General features: G+C 29.5%; 4 protein-coding genes and 3 non-coding genes across 7 annotated transcripts; 3 read left to right on the top strand and 4 right to left on the bottom strand.

The window, feature by feature from the left end:
* Positions 1-5,042: 5,042 nt before the first annotated feature.
* LOC134197977 (gamma-glutamyl hydrolase A-like) lies at positions 5,043-5,714 on the bottom strand (the record flags this gene model as incomplete). Its single annotated transcript, XM_062667329.1, has 2 exons — positions 5,250-5,714; positions 5,043-5,162 (listed from the first exon to the last, which is right to left on the bottom strand). Coding segments are annotated over exons 1-2 (585 nt in total), but the record flags the coding sequence as incomplete, so codon positions are not given.
* A 1,903-nt stretch (positions 5,715-7,617) lies between these two features.
* LOC134197976 (uncharacterized) lies at positions 7,618-9,318 on the bottom strand. Its single transcript, XM_062667328.1, has one exon. It carries the CDS (start codon positions 9,316-9,318, stop codon positions 7,618-7,620), a length of 1,701 nt encoding a protein of 566 aa, XP_062523312.1.
* A 533-nt stretch (positions 9,319-9,851) lies between these two features.
* Positions 9,852-9,933, top strand: Trnas-uga (transfer RNA serine (anticodon UGA)). The gene has a single exon. It is a non-coding gene; the product is annotated as a tRNA-Ser (tRNA).
* A 25-nt stretch (positions 9,934-9,958) lies between these two features.
* On the top strand, positions 9,959-10,029 carry Trnag-ucc (transfer RNA glycine (anticodon UCC)). The gene has a single exon. It is a non-coding gene; the product is annotated as a tRNA-Gly (tRNA).
* A 2-nt stretch (positions 10,030-10,031) lies between these two features.
* Positions 10,032-10,113, top strand: Trnas-gcu (transfer RNA serine (anticodon GCU)). Its single transcript has one exon. It is a non-coding gene; the product is annotated as a tRNA-Ser (tRNA).
* A 1,666-nt stretch (positions 10,114-11,779) lies between these two features.
* LOC134197975 (uncharacterized) lies at positions 11,780-12,241 on the bottom strand. The gene has a single exon (XM_062667327.1). It carries the CDS (start codon positions 12,239-12,241, stop codon positions 11,780-11,782), a length of 462 nt encoding a protein of 153 aa, XP_062523311.1.
* Positions 12,242-14,621: 2,380 nt separating this feature from the next.
* Positions 14,622-15,119, bottom strand: LOC134197974 (deoxyuridine 5'-triphosphate nucleotidohydrolase-like). Its single transcript, XM_062667326.1, has one exon. It carries the CDS (start codon positions 15,117-15,119, stop codon positions 14,622-14,624), a length of 498 nt encoding a protein of 165 aa, XP_062523310.1.
* Between the last annotated feature and the right edge of the window lie 1,001 nt (positions 15,120-16,120).

Raw genomic sequence — 16,120 nt, 5'->3', positions numbered from 1 at the left:
ATATTTTATATTTTATATTTTATATCAGCAATAGTAACTATTTATTTACGAGTAGAAGTAGTTTTTCCCACGGAACCCTTTCTTATGCCCCTTTGGAGCATATTGTTGCTGACTTTTTGTGCCCGTTCGTCACGGTTTAATAAATTTCTTAGGTCCATATTCGGCTTGCTTACGAAATCCATCAATCCTTTCTTCATTAGAAACATTAGAATCATATTTTACTTTATTCATTGAATTTACAGAATACACATCAACATCTTGGCTAGATATTTTCTTCTCAAGTGATGTATTTTTTGCGCTATTTTCCAAAAATGCAATTGCATTATACAGTTCTTGCAACTGCCTCTCTTTATCAGTTAGATTTGTATGGTCTGTTATTTGCGACATATTGTAAATTAATAAAGAATGATAAATTTATTTCAATTTTATAATAAGTCCTTTAATTTGTAGTTTTTCTAGATAGTTACATACATCTATTTTTTTAAACTCTGTATATTCATTAGCAGTTAGTTGAAAATATTTTCCATAATCTTTATTAAAGTCGCCATTTAATGCTGCAAATAAATTATCAGAATATTGAATCTCAATAAAAGGACAAATTAATTCATTATATTCACTATAAAAAGATAATAATAATTTATATAAATCATTTTTTTTACGAGGAATAGTTAAATTAAAACCATAATTATTTTGAATAAAATTTAATTGAAGTAATAAACTCCATGATTGACAAAACACATCTCTCTTATTGCTTTGACACGCACGATTTGGAACAACCCATTGAAATTTATACAATCCGAGTTTTTCACTATTTTTTTTACTAATCGCTAATGTTGGATTTTTTAATTGATTTTCTAATTCTTCAGCAACCCATCCTACATATATTCCTGTTCCTTTATTTGTTCTAGCTGGATCAATCGCATAAACATCTTTATTTATATTATCAACAATAAAACTTTGAAAATGAGTTTGATTATCTTTTTTAGAGATTCGATTATTTAAAGAAAAAACATGAATTTTATTATCATTTTTAAAGATATTATTTATTAAATAGTTAAATAACCTTGTATATGTATAATTACCTTGACTTGTAATTTCTAATGGAATTTTATCATAAATAAATGAATCTCCTAACTGACTTTCTAATATTTGATTTCTTAAAGAGGGATTTCAAGTGCAGAACGCAAAGACATTAATAATAATTCATCACGTTTTTCTTTTTTATTCCAGGTATATGGGTTTTCTTTTTGTGAAGTTGTCATATTATATAATAAAGATGTAAAATATTTAAATAATAATAACAATTAACTTCAATCTTTAATTAAACTATAATGTAAATCACAACTTTCAAATGTATATAAATAAATAATCAAAATATAATACACATGTCATCTAGTTCAACGCTCTGGTATACATATCTTGAAAAATCTAAACTCACTCCTCCAGACTGGGTTTTTAGTGTAGTCTGGCCCCTCTTATATGCGTCCATTATTGCCTATTATGTATTAATGATTCTTTACACATCATGTTTTAATTTTCAATGTATCCCTCTTATATTATTTACACTTCAAATGTGTGTTAATTTTCTTTGGCCGATTGTATTTTTTACATATCAAAAACCTAAATCCGCCTTTATGATTATTTTGGTTATGATCGGTCTTACATATGCAACAATATATTATTCAATATTAATTAGTCCAAAGTATACATATATTTTAATACCATATGCGCTTTGGATTACATTTGCTTCTTATCTAAATGGATATATTGTTATATACAATAATGAAGTTTTTTCAACCATATAGGAATACATAAAAAAAGTAATAAGGAAAAATAGAAAAATAGAAAATAGAAAAATAAAAAATAGAAAAATAAAAAATAGAAAAAATTAAATCATTGAACTTTCATTAATTTTTGATTAATTTTTGATTAATTTTTGATTAATTTTTTATTTTTTGGTTTCAGTTTTCTTTTTATAGGTTTCAAATTTTCGTACGTGTCGTTGTGTGTGCTTTCCAAATTTATTTTCAGTATTTTTCTTTTTATCCTTCTTTGTGGAACGCTTACAAAAATTTTCATTCATAAATTGCTTTTTTGACATAATTATACTACATATTTTTATTATGTAGTATAATTCAATTTTATTGAATACAATTCGCTCGTTCATTACATTTATTCATTACAATTCATAGTTTCAATCATTTTTTTAATTTCAACGCATTCAGGTTGAATATCACTATAATTATGTATTTGTAAACAATCTACATATTTTTTCAATATTCCAGCACAATTTTCCAATTTTTTATTCTCTCGTTCTCCATTTCCTACATCTTGTCTAATGCCACTAGCCATAGTTGATAAACTGGCAATAGCACTATGCGCTACAGCACTTCCAACTCCAAAACCAAAACCACTTTTAACATTCTCTTTCATACTTGGTGATTTCATTTCAACCTTATTTACCTTATTTTCTTCATCCACTTTTTTAGGTAAATTTTGACTTTGATTTGACGCTCTATTTTTACTTTTACTATAACTATTTCCTCGATATGTTCCTCTGTGAGGTCTTCCCATTTATATATGTATTACAATTTTTTTTTATCCTATTTTTTTATCCTATTTTTTTTATCCTTGTAAAATAGCGAAATACAATTTATTAAATTAGTTAAAACCGACACAACAACTATTATTAATTAGTTAGTATGCATATATTAATTGAATATGTATTTTTTCCTTGTTATGCAGTTCTAAATGTAATTTTTATCCAAATTTATTTTAAATCTTTATTTGCAACAAAATTTTACGAAAGCCCATTTATTCTTATCAATGGATGGTTTCTTTTTCACATATACAATACCCTTCTTTTAGTAATGTGTTTCCCAAAAACATCTATTCGAAAAATGATGAAACTTGTAGTCTTGTGGGAAATATTAGAAAATATAATTGTCCCTACACTTGGTATTATGATACAAAATCAGTTTATGATGACACAATTTAAAGAACAATATAATGATATTATGGGAGATCTAATTGCCCCATTACCAAGTCTTTGTTATTTGTATTGGAACAATCACTATAAAAACAATATGATAAAAAATAAAAAATACTTAAAAATAAAGCATCTATGATAGTTATATTATGAGTGATTTGTATAGCGATAAAGAAGAAAATGCAAAAAGCGTAACCAACAACGTAACCAACAACGTAAGCAATAGTAAAGAACTGGGTGTAGATGTTGTTTTAGAAAGAAGTGTTGAAGTCGCACACAGCATACCCACAACCACAATACAAAATGTTGTAAACACAGTTGTAAGTCGTCTTGGAGGACGTGAAGTAAGTCCTCAAACCCTTATGGTCGTTGTAAAATACGCAATGGAAGTAGTAGAACTTACAAAATTAAAAGGTTCTGAACAAAGACAAATGGTCGTAGATGTTGTAAAACAAGTCGTTGTAGACGCTCCAATTAGTGACGAGCGCGAAAAACTTTGTTTAGATATGATTGAAAGTGGTGTTTTAGGACAAACTATAGATGCTTCCAAAGGTCATCTTGATATTAACAGAGTGGTTAGTTTAGCTGAAAACTGCTGTTTTTCCTTTCTAAGCAGTCGCAGAAGAAGACAACAACCACACTAATATTTTCATAAGACAAATTTACACAACACAAATTTACACAACACAAATTTACACAACACAAATTTACACAAAACGAAAATAATAAAGTATATATCTTATAATATTTTATTATCTATTTTTATGTTCTACTATGAGGCACGAAGAAAACAGTTACAATATTTATTGAATCAAATGTTAGAATACTTAAATAAAATACCATTGGATTCGAACACAAAAGGGTTCTTAGTTATCTTAGTTCATTATTTTTCGATGACCTTTATTGTTGGCTATTTAGTATTTGGACCCACAAACAAATATTATTTATTAAGCATGAGTATACTTTTATTCAGTCTTTTTATTAACATTTATTTCCATTGTTGTCCTATTTTAAAATTAGAACGCATTTTAATTGAAGAACCCAAATGGGCGGGATTTTATGAATTACTAAAATTTGTATATATAGAACCTACATCTACCAATATAAAAATTACATTTTGGTTTTCTGCTTTTCTACTTGTTAATATCATCATTTTTAAAAAAGTATTTAAAAAACTACTTTCAATTTACTTATAATGCAACAAGAAAATAGAAGTTATGAAAGTTTAAAAAAAAGATTAAAAAAACAAAGATTTACACATAATTTAGCAGGTAAATATTATGGTTCTCTCTATCAAAAGTTAACAATACCCACAATTGTTATAACTGGTCTTGTATCGATGGGAGGCTTTTTAGCTTCTTCAGAAATTCTTAGTGATGAAGTTAAAAATGGATTTACAATCACTGTTGGTGTTTTAGGATCAATTTCTACAATTATTCAATCCATACTTCATTCTTGCGAATATGCTACAAAAAAGAAAATGTTCGAACAAGCAGCCGATGATTATGATAAACTATTAACTAAATTAGAGTTTCTTTATTTACAATCACAATCTGGAACAAATGAATCGCTTAATTTTAATAGTGAATTATCTACATTTGAAGAAGAAATTCTTAATATTAAAAATAAATGTATGTATTTACCACCCTTATCAATCATAGAAAAATGGAGGGCACATAAAAATTCGCCAAACTACGAAAGTCATTCAATGTGTGAAAGTACACATAGACCTTCAGAAAATGATAATCTTCTTTTAAACGAAAATAGTAATAAGAATAAATGTGAAGTATATATCTAAAAATATCACACAATATGTGTTTAATTAGACACCCGTATATCTTCCGTCTTCTCTACTTGTTTGTGCTACATTACAAAGACGTTTATTGTGTTTTGATGTTTTTTTATGCCAATAGAAATTACATTTTTTATACAAACTGTTACTGTAGTTCATACAATCTATTTTTTTTGAATGAAGTTTTGACATTAATTTTCTTGTTTTATTTTTATTTAATTTATTATTATTTTTTTTTAATTCATTCGCAAAAAAGTTTGCGAAATAATCCATTGTATCATCTCTTTCTGGATGCCATTGGACTCCATAAAATGGGTAAAATCGTCCTTCAATAGTAGAGACAAAAGTTTTACCTTGTCTATCTTTATTTGTTGAAACAATCTTATAAAAATTGTTTATATTTTTATGAGTTTTAAATTTGTAAGGACTAATTCCCATTTTATGATTATTTAAAGTACAACGACTTACTTCCAATGTTTTCATAAATTCAGGTGTTGCGTTACGAAACATTTTACTTTTACGTCCATTTTCTGTAATATCAAGATTCAAAAGCAAATTATTAAAAGAGTCAAATTGTGTTAATAAAGTATCAAGATTATCTTGCTCGTCCGCAATAATTACCAATTGTTGCATTCCCATACAACCTCCCCAAATTGGAAAATAATTTCCTTTATCATTTTCTTTCATAGCCAATCTTACAAATTCTTTACATATTTTATAGTATTCTTTTGAGTTTAATGCAAATGCACCCCCACTTGGAAAATATAATCCATTTACTTTTGACATGTAGTATTTTGGATTTTTCGTTGTGTAAGGAATAGGAACAATTTTTATACCTTGTCTTTTCAACCAAGTTACATGTGAAGATGCAATATAAGAATCACCACAAACACTATAAAATTTCTTTCTTGGTGAAAGAGGAACAGTAATCATGCCAACAACTTTATTAAAAGTATTTCCATTGCTTTTGCTGGTTTTACCGTTTCTACGATTTCTACCGTTTCTACTTTTACTATGTATTTTTTGTGTCTTATTACGTTTTCTTAATGCGTTATGTTTTCTTGATTTATCCATATTACAATAAATCAAGAAAAAAAAATATAGTATATTATTAATGCTTTATTGGATAACAATAAGAACACCCGATTATTATGAAACATTTGAAGTAAGTGAGAAAACTATTATTCAAGATATTCTAAAAAACTATGTAACGAATTCAAATCAAAAAGTATATATTGAATATACTTCCACATCTGGTCTCAATGGATATGATAATTTTTATTCAAATGAATTTAAATGTGTAATGACACTAGAATTCCTAGATAGTTATTTTGACAAAATATATACACGCAACAACCAAGTAAAACTTTTTATATCAAAATAATTTACTTATTTATTGTAAGAATGTAATACTTCATTTATTAGAAGATTAATATAATTTATATTATTATTATATAGACACAGTTTTTGTAAAGGACACATTTGTAATACTATTCTTTTTGATAACAAAAAATTTTTAATCGTGATTAATAAATTAAGATAAACTGTTTTGGGATTTACTTGAGGATTTTCATTATTTCTCCAAATTTTAAGAGAGAATTCCCATAAATTACATTTATTAAAAGTAGAAAAATCCGCCTTTGAAATATAAATATTAGACATAATATATATAAATACAATTATATTTATACTAATAAAAATATGAGTGAATATAATGTGGAAACAAACAATTCGGAAGCAAACAATGTAAATAAAAAAAACAAATTCAAATCAAATATAAAAATGGAAGATTTTATTAATGTTTTACAAAGTTCATCTTATGTTAAAAACGAAATAAAAGACGAAATTTCAGAAAAAATAAAACAAGAAATAAAACAAGAAATAACACAAGAAATAAAACAAGAAATAACACAAGAAATAAAACAAGAAATAACACAAGAAATAAAACAAGAAATAAAACAAGAAATAAATACAAATATAAAAGATTTTATTAATGTTTTGCAATATTCTTCGCTTTTAAAAAAGAAAGAAAGCACCAATGCTGTAGACTATTCTACCATATTTGAAAAAGATACAATGAATTATAATATTTTAATATAGAGTAAAAAATATTGTTATCTTATCAGATTTTAAATATTTTTAATTAATAATTTTTATGCTCTTTCATGCAACGTTGAAACATTCGAATAAAAGCCATCTTGCGTTCATAATCACTTTTATTTTGGAATCCACAAAGTTCAACATTTTTTGAAAAATAATAGCTAGAGTGAGTCATATATTGAAAATAAGGTGTTCGAACACTAACATCCAGGGTTACATAAGAATCATCCCAAAAAACAACATCAAACTTATTAAATACCCAAGTCTCTTGCATGATGAACGATGTTTAAATAAAATTATCATAGATCATGAGTTTTTTTAATAATTATTACAATACAATTAAAAAACTTTTCAATTTTATTGTAATATACGAAAAATAATTTGTGTAAAAAAATAGGATAATATAAATGCAATAAGAAGCAAAGTGGTTTGTTTTAATAGATTACCTATTTTAAAGTCAATTCCGCGAATAGCAAAAGTTAAATCTTTCACTTTCTTAGAATGTTTGGGTAACAATTCTTGAAAAAGAGGTCCAATAAGATCATCCACAACCGCTTCAAAGAAACTCTTTAAAACTTCACCCAAATACACCGCTAGGATTAGCTGAAGTAAATCTTCCTTTACCAAAAGAGAGATAAAATCAATTGTTTTTTTGGATGCCATATATACTAAAAAAAGATTATTTTTATTATTTTTATTATTTGCTACATTTCTCTCGTCATCTAGTATCCCCCTGTTAATTTACGTCCTGCATCAATATACGTTGTTGTTGAAGTCGTGGTGTCGCTGATGTGAATCCGGTATCGTTCATAATATCGCGTTTGATGTTCTGAATCTCGCGACAGTACATATCAATGTTCCAGCTGATGGGCACTGCTTGTCCGTGCTTGTTGATGCGGAAATCATTGGAAAACGGCTTCATTGCGTAGAGAAAGACATCTACCGGTTTCGTTTGACCGATTCGATGACAGCGTGCAATAGCCTGGTCTTCCACAGCTGGGTTCCAGTTGGGACTGGTAAAGTGAATCTCCTGATATTGCTGAAGATTGAGACCCTCACAAGCAGTCTTAATCTGTAGAATCAATACGTCAGGTGACCTACGAAGAATATCGTCTCGATCACTCTTGCTCTTGCGACCGTCCAAATAGTCAGCATCGATACCACGCTCTGTAAGCTCTTTCATAAGGTAGTCAATCTCGCCACGAAAATGACAAAACACTATCTTCTTGTTGCCCTTATCGATGCGATTCTTGATGTAACAGACAACCATATCCAATTTGGAAGACTGAAATGGCACATCTTCCTCTTCTTTAACACGAAATAGACTCCTCTTATTGGAAAAGAGACCACTATGAATGCATGACTGACGAGCACGACACAAAAGAGGTAACATATCAATAGCTGTCATCTCACGCATAATGCGGTTGATGTTGCGACGGTTCACAGGAGTAAAGTGAATGGCTTCATGCACTTCCTCTGAAATCTGACGCTCCTTCTCATCCATCCAGTCAACGTGAATGTTGTGAAACTCGATGGGTGGAAGGCGAATGCCGACCTGAGACTTAGTACGACGCAAGGTAAACTCTAAAATGTGCTTTTTGAGAAAGGCATTTGAGACTTGCTTGTTAAGACTAAACCCAAGTAATGTCATAATATTCTTGACATCTTTGGTTTTATTCTGGATTGGTGTTCCAGTAAGAAACCACTTAATGCCAGCATTCAACTTGAGAGCACCAGACACTTTGCGACTCTTGTTTCGTAGGTGATGTGCCTCGTCGTAAATAACACGGCCCCAGTCCACTTCATGAAGCTTGCCAGTAGTAAAAAGTCCGTCACGGTTCTTTACCTCCGAAATCATACCATAGGTCGTAAGGACAATCGGAGCACTATTCAACTTTTCACTTGAAATAGTGTTCTTCTGAGGACCATGGTAGACAACGGGTTTAGCACGAAGAAACTTGACACAAACATCATACCACTGCTGAAGCAAAGCCGGAGGCACAACGATAAGCGTATGTTCGACAAAATTGCTAACAACGAGACCGAGTGCCAAAATGGTCTTACCCAGTCCCATTTCGTCAGCGATGACACCGCCTGTGTTAATACCCGTGCGAGGAATCAGCTCCCGACGAAGGCACCACTCCATCCCCTTAATCTGATGTCGCTTTTCGTCAAGACCAGCATTTTCGAGAAAGTTGCGAAAAGCACAAATACCAGGTTCAATGGTATCATTTTCCGCCTGAGCCACTAAATATGGTTTACACGTGACAATCGGAGCACGACAAAGCGGACAGCACGGAATCCCATCAAGCGACCCAATCCCTTGCTTAGCTTTCTCTTCAATCGCATGAAAGCACTCATTACAAGTGGTATGATCGCACCCAAATTGCAGAAATTCTGCAGGGGGTTTCTCATCCAGGCAAATGGGGCATTCCATAACTGTCATTGTTTGTTTGTCACTTTGTAAAATAATCTCTTAATTACATAGTCATATTTTTAGATTATTGCGCATTAAGTAATTCAATTTTTAAAATAACCCAGCAATAACAATAACAATAACAATAACAATAACAGATAAAAATTGAAATACTTATTGGGACAAATAAACAGAGCATTTTACAAAACAACAGCAATCCACAAATTCAGAAAACAAAACAACACACACAACTGCATATCAGGATGCCTTCTGCTGACTATTGTTACATTGTGCGTCCGCGTATTACTACTGTTACCAGAAAGGTAACTTCTCCACCAGAGAAAAAGAGTGTAAACCAATATACTAGTTTTCCATCATCATCTAGCAATTCATCCATCACCAGCACATCTTCCATCAATAGCTCTGTTAGTGGTTATGGTCGTGCTTGTCTAGTGTGGTCTGGAAATATATAGACACGTGTAAAGATTTAACTACGTAATAAATATTTTTTTTATTACTACTTAAAAAAACGCTAACAATATAGTTTGAGTAAAGACACTGTGGCCGAGTGGTTAAGGCGATGGACTTGAAATCCATTGGGCTATGCCCGCGCAGGTTCAAATCCTGTCAGTGTCGTTGGTATTACTCCAACCCTAACTTAGCTCCAATGGTGTAGTGGTAACATAGTTGCCTTCCAAGCAATTGCCCCGGGTTCAATTCCCGGTTGGAGTATCGACGCGGTGGCCGAGTGGTTAAGGCGATTGACTGCTAATCAATTGGGTTCTACCCGCGCAGGTTCGAATCCTGTCCGCGTCGTTATTTTTGATATTTCATTTTTGGAAAATCAAATATCAAATACTAATCCTTAGTTTTTCTTACTAATAAAAAATTGATTAAATTAATCTATTATTATTAATAGTAAAAAAAATATGCCTTCAGAAAACAACACACTTTTTCCAAATAATTATAAAGATATTTTAGAGATTCACCCAAGTTGTAAAGAATATAGTCCAACTAAAGAAGAACCATATTTATGTGATGGATTTTTGTGTCTAGCTTGTAGTCCAATAGTTGCTATTGTATGGTCTATTTGTTGCTTTGGTGTTTCATGTAAAAAAATTAATAAAAGTTGTAAGAATAAAGAAACAATGACGACTATAAGCAAGCAACCACAATCAGAACCACAATCAGAACCAAAAACAGAAACACAAGCAGAACCACAACTAGAAAATAAATATGTTGCACCTAAAGAAATATTGTTAAATCCTAGTTTGAAATAATGTATTTCTAATCAGTCAAATCAATATTATAATCTATTTTTTTTATTGTTATATCTTTCTTTTCAATATCATGAATCATTTTTTCAACCAATTCATCATTTTTGTAATCATTCAAATAAATAATTTTTTTAATACCAGAAGCAACCAACATTTTAAAACAATTAATACATGGATAATGAGTAATATAAGCAATACACTCATGTATAGAAACTCCTCGAGATGCTGCATCTGTAATCGCATTTTGTTCGGCATGAACCGTAGACTGCTCATGATTACTACGCACTCGTGATACATGCTTAGAACCTGGTAAAAACCCATTATAACCCATACTTATCAAACGTTTATTTTTAACTAATACACAACCGACTTTCAACCGTTCACATGGACTACGAATTGAACCCAATATAGCAATTGACATAAAATATGTATGCCAATCTAATCTAACATTTTTATCTTGATTTTCATTTAATTTTTGGACTTTGAATAAAAGTTCTCTCAAATCACCAACTACACTCACCATTAAACTAATAGAAAGTTATACATTTAATTGTAAATATATAACTTTTACTTTATACTTTGTTACAAAGAGAGAGCAATTAATTATTATTATCACATTACACGATAATAATTGACATAATTTATTACAAATAAAAAATTTAATAACTTAAAACTCTAGAATTAAAAAGTTCAAAAGTTCAAAAGTTCATTAAATTTTATGTTTTTGGGTTTTTATTTTTTTTAATGGACAGAAAATTGTTATTGTTACAAAATATAAACACCCAAAAATAATAATAATATACTAATAATATATTAATTGAATATAACTAATTAATACTAGAATTAATAATAAAAATTGAAATAAATGTAAAAATGTAATTATTTCTACAAGGCAATCATGGATAAACAAGATTCTACAACAATCCGTAAAAATGTTTGGGTTACAGAAATTCCCCAAAAACTAATTCAAAGTTCTTCCAGTTCTTCTGGTAAAAGCGTAATTTACTAAGAAAATAAAGAAATCAAGTTATACTATTTTTTATTTTTCACTTCTCTCTTTTACTTCTTTATTAAAGTCTCGTTTATTCAATTTATAACCCCAATGTTGTAATATTTGCCATATTTTTGGTGAAGAAGATACATCGTTCCAGTTTAGATTTTTGCGTAAAATAAGGGTAATTAAATAATTTCTCCATCTTCCATTTTCACCCGCAACACCTTTCCAAATAATTTCTCCATCTTCCATTTTCACCCGCAACACCTTTCCATCTACGAATTTGTCGAATATCATCAGGTGTTCTTCGTCCTTGATAAAAATTACAGTACCATTGCACCCATCCATAAGGATCATATTCTGTAATCCATCCTTTTTCTTCCCAGAATTCCAGTGTGGTTCCAACCTTTACACCATATTTATTAATAGATACATCGTAATTATCCCATGGCGTAACAAGCCAATAGTCTGGTATATTTTTCCACCAAGACTTTGGATATTTTTTATGTTGGTTCTTATAGTTTTTTCCAGTAACAGTTGAATGTATGGGACGCCAATAGGTTCCACCAAAACTACCTAGTTCAAACATTTCTTGTGGTGTTAAATTAGGTTTAAAATCTGGATGGTCTTCAAATACAATTTCTCCATACCTATTTTTCTTTGGTCTTGTCATTATATATAAATCTATATATATAAATCTAAAAATATTTCAAGTATTTATTATTTATTATTAATTATTAATTATTAAATTATTAATTATTAAATTATTAATTATCTATTATCTATTATCATATTTTTCTTGCTTTATTGAAAATATGTGAAATAGAAAATCCTTGATTATCAATGTTCTGATTAGGAGGAACAATACTATTTCTAGGTCTTGAGAAAAGTGGATCTTCATTGACACATTCTTCATATAATCAATCCGTGTTTCATCTTTACAAGATACTTCATTTGGTTTTATTGAAAATGGGTCGCTAATATGGCGAATAAAATCATTTATTTCTGTAGGAGATGTCAAATTTTTCTGCCAGAAACACCAATTAAAACACCATCGTCTTCTCAAAATTTCAGCATTTTTTATTTCTTGATTAAACATTTGATCTATAATGGAAAATGCAGATTTTAATAACAAGATTTGTTCTGTATATTCTTCTTTTTATCAAATAATTTATCCATTTCTTTTAAATGGTCTTGAATATTTGTTTTATATTCTGATTCTTGAACAGCCTTTAAAAAAGCAATTTATTTTTTACATTTTTTAATTTGTAATGGTTAATTTTCGCATATCCTCTATTTTTTTAATAATATTAAATACATTTGTACTGTAAATAATTGGATATTTAAGGCGTATAGAACGCGGAATAATAAACTGATTTGTCTCTTTAATATCGGAAATTTTTTTCTCAAAATGAATAAGTTTGTCTTCTAAAATCTTTTCAATATCAGACTTTTCTTTACTAAAAAGTAAAATATGTCCTGAAGTAAACTCAGATGTTGATTGCAACTTATCGTATTGGTGTGCAGAAATTTTATGTGCTTCAGCTTTGGCATCTAATTTTAAAAATTAATAATACCAAGTAAGAATGAATTAAAAGCACTGAGTGATGCTACAATCATAGCAGCTGCAAAGTAACAATCTTCTGTCCCGGCAGATAAAACCGAGACAACACAACTTATAAAAATCGCAGGTAACATTAGAAAATTTAATTTTCGTTGACAGTGACTTTTTGCCTCCATATAGATAATTTTTTGCCCCTTCAAATAACTAGCTAAAATATCTAACGATGAACTATAATAATCAAACTCATCATAATAATATTTATTGACTTCTTTTTCAACTGAAATATAATTTTGTTTTTATAATCAATACGAGTATTTGCAATTTCGTACGATTCAACAGAAGAATAGGATGTGCTTGAGTCATCAGTTGTTCGTTCTTGTTCTTGTTCTTCATTAAATTCAACGTGTTTTTCATTGTTGTTTTCCTTGTTGTTTTCCTTATTAGAATTTTCTATTTTTTCTAATTCTATGTTTTCACCGGTATTTAAAGTGTCTATTGTACGTGTTTGTAGTAAATTTTTTACAGGAGTTGTTCGCAATGGTTTCTTTTTGTTATCTTTTGATTTGGAATTATTTTTTTTCATTTTTAGATATTGTTAATAAAACAATTTAGTAGATTATTCGTATAAGTATAAATATAAATAATAATGAGCGACTCCAAAATTATATATTATTATCAAACATTAACAGATTTATCAAGTGTGTGTATAGAAAACACGCCGGTTAGTCACATTGTTCTGTCTTCATTCCATTTTGGTAACAATCCAGATAAATCGCCTTACATTCATTTAAACAATTATCCTCCAACAGATTCACGATTTGCTAAACCATGGGTTCAATTAAAAAATGCATATATGAATTACAATATTCAAATTCATATTATGTTGGGAGGCGCAGGAAGTGCATTTCAAACGATGTTTTCAAATTATTCAACATACTATAATTTACTATTAGAAACCATATTAACTTATCCATTTATAACTGGAATTAATCTTGATGTGGAAGAAGAAGTCTCACTTGATAATATTAAGAAATTAATTTGTGATTTAAAAGGAGATTGTGGACCAAATTTTACAATTACAATGGCACCCATACAAAGTGCATTACAAACAAACCAACCAGGTATGGGTGGATTTTCCTACAAGGATTTATACAATTCAGCCGAAGGAAAATATATTTCCTGGTTCAACGGACAATTTTATTTTGAACTTTTGCCAAGTGCTTTTGATGAATGTGTTGAAAATGGATATCCGGCATCAAAGGTTGTTTTTGGTATGATACAAGGACAAGATTTTGAAACAGCAAAAAAAGTTGTATCGGAAATAAAAGCAAAACATCCTGATTTTGGAGGAGTATATATGTGGGAATATTTTAATGCGCCACCAGAGGAGAAAAAATCCAGGAGCATGGCGGTTGAAATGAAAAAAATTATTTCATCATCTAATAAAAATATATTTTCATCATATTGTAATATTATTTAAGTTAAGAATTTACATTCCTGTGGAACCAAACCCACCACTTCCTCGTTCAGTTTCATCCAAATTATCTGTAATCTTCAAATTTGTAAATGGCATAAGATTTCCACTACAAATTTGAAACAAGCGTTGATATTTTTCAACAACATAATCATCTTTGGAAATATTATCTACTTTTGCCATAAGTTGTCCTCGATATCCACTATCAATAATACCAACACTATTAGCTAGACGAAGAGGTGTTTTTGAAATACTTGAACGAGGATATACATAATATGGCATTGGCATTTCATTTGGTCCATAAACGGCACATGCAATACCAAGAGGAATTGTTGTTGTTTCACCAGCTTTACAAATAATCTTTTCTGGTGTAAAAATATCTACACCAGAATCTGCATGTTTCTTTGCATTTGAAAACTGTTTATCTTTAACTACTTGATATTTTTGTGCGAGTTCATCGCGATTTTCGGCAAGTGGTGACAAATTAAGTGTAGTTGTAAATTGTTGATACATGATTGAAGTAAATAAATAATAAGTAAAATAGATGGTTTCAATTTTTTATTACATCACTCAATAAAAAATTGAAAAATATTTAAAAGATTAATTGTGAGATACATCAAGATGACTATTTCCAAGCGTTACCAGAGGTTTGCAGATATGGCCAGTGGTGAGGCAGTAAAGTCAACTATGCTATTTCAGCATGGTTGCGTAATTACTAAGGGAAAGAAGGTTTTGTTTCGTGGAAAGAATATGCTACGCAATCATTCTGCGGACGGTTTCATACAGGACGACTGTAGTTGTCATGCCGAAGTAGATGCTCTTCGTCGTATGTACCACACTCGAGCTCCGTATGTACCACACTCGAGCTCGAAAAATGGGTCAGGCAAAAGTCGCTAAAGTTTTTTAAGAAAATCACAGTGTGTGTGGTTCGTCTATCGAGCACTGGTTTTCGTTCTTCTTCACCATGTGAAAATTGTTTGTCATTAATGAAGAAGTTGAACGTGCGTAAAATTATGTATTCTGAAAATGGAGAACTAAAGAATGAAAAAATTCGTGATTACAAGTCATATGGATTTTGTACGGGAACGCGTTACGCAAATATTTAACACCAAATAGAAATATTCTTTGATACAACGGTTTTTCTAATAATCGTAATAAACAACTATATAATTTTGTTAAGTAAATAAAGTTTAATTTTTTTTCTTTGTTTTGAAAAGTAATTTCTTCATTAGTTAATGCATATGAAATTAAAGCACCCAAACTATATAATGTAGATGCAAACGTAAGTTTTATAGGAAGAGTTCCACTAGATATTTCTGGTGAAATAAAAATATTTTTCTTGAAGGGCACACTATAGATAAAATGCGAACCTTCTTCTTTTTGTTATAACTTTATTAGATTCAATAAAATAGAAATGATTATCTATAACTAGTATATCTTGGAGATCAAAAAAAGGTACAAGCATATTGTTATTTATCAATTCTTTACATTGTTCGTACAAGTCAAGTAAACAT

Source organism: Corticium candelabrum, unplaced genomic scaffold (genome assembly GCF_963422355.1).
Source record: "Corticium candelabrum unplaced genomic scaffold, ooCorCand1.1 SCAFFOLD_77, whole genome shotgun sequence".
NCBI classification, from domain to species: Eukaryota; Metazoa; Porifera; class Homoscleromorpha; order Homosclerophorida; family Plakinidae; genus Corticium; species Corticium candelabrum.
Note: the sequence above shows the minus strand (reverse complement) of the source record. Positions and strands in the feature narration are given on the sequence as shown.

Excerpts from the sequence above, each read along its gene's own strand:
- LOC134197976 (XM_062667328.1), bottom strand. The coding sequence starts at position 9,318 with ATGGAATGCCCCATTTGCCTGGATGAGAAACCCCCTGCAGAATTTCTG.
- LOC134197975 (XM_062667327.1), bottom strand. The coding sequence starts at position 12,241 with ATGACAAGACCAAAGAAAAATAGGTATGGAGAAATTGTATTTGAAGAC.
- LOC134197974 (XM_062667326.1), bottom strand. The coding sequence starts at position 15,119 with ATGTATCAACAATTTACAACTACACTTAATTTGTCACCACTTGCCGAA.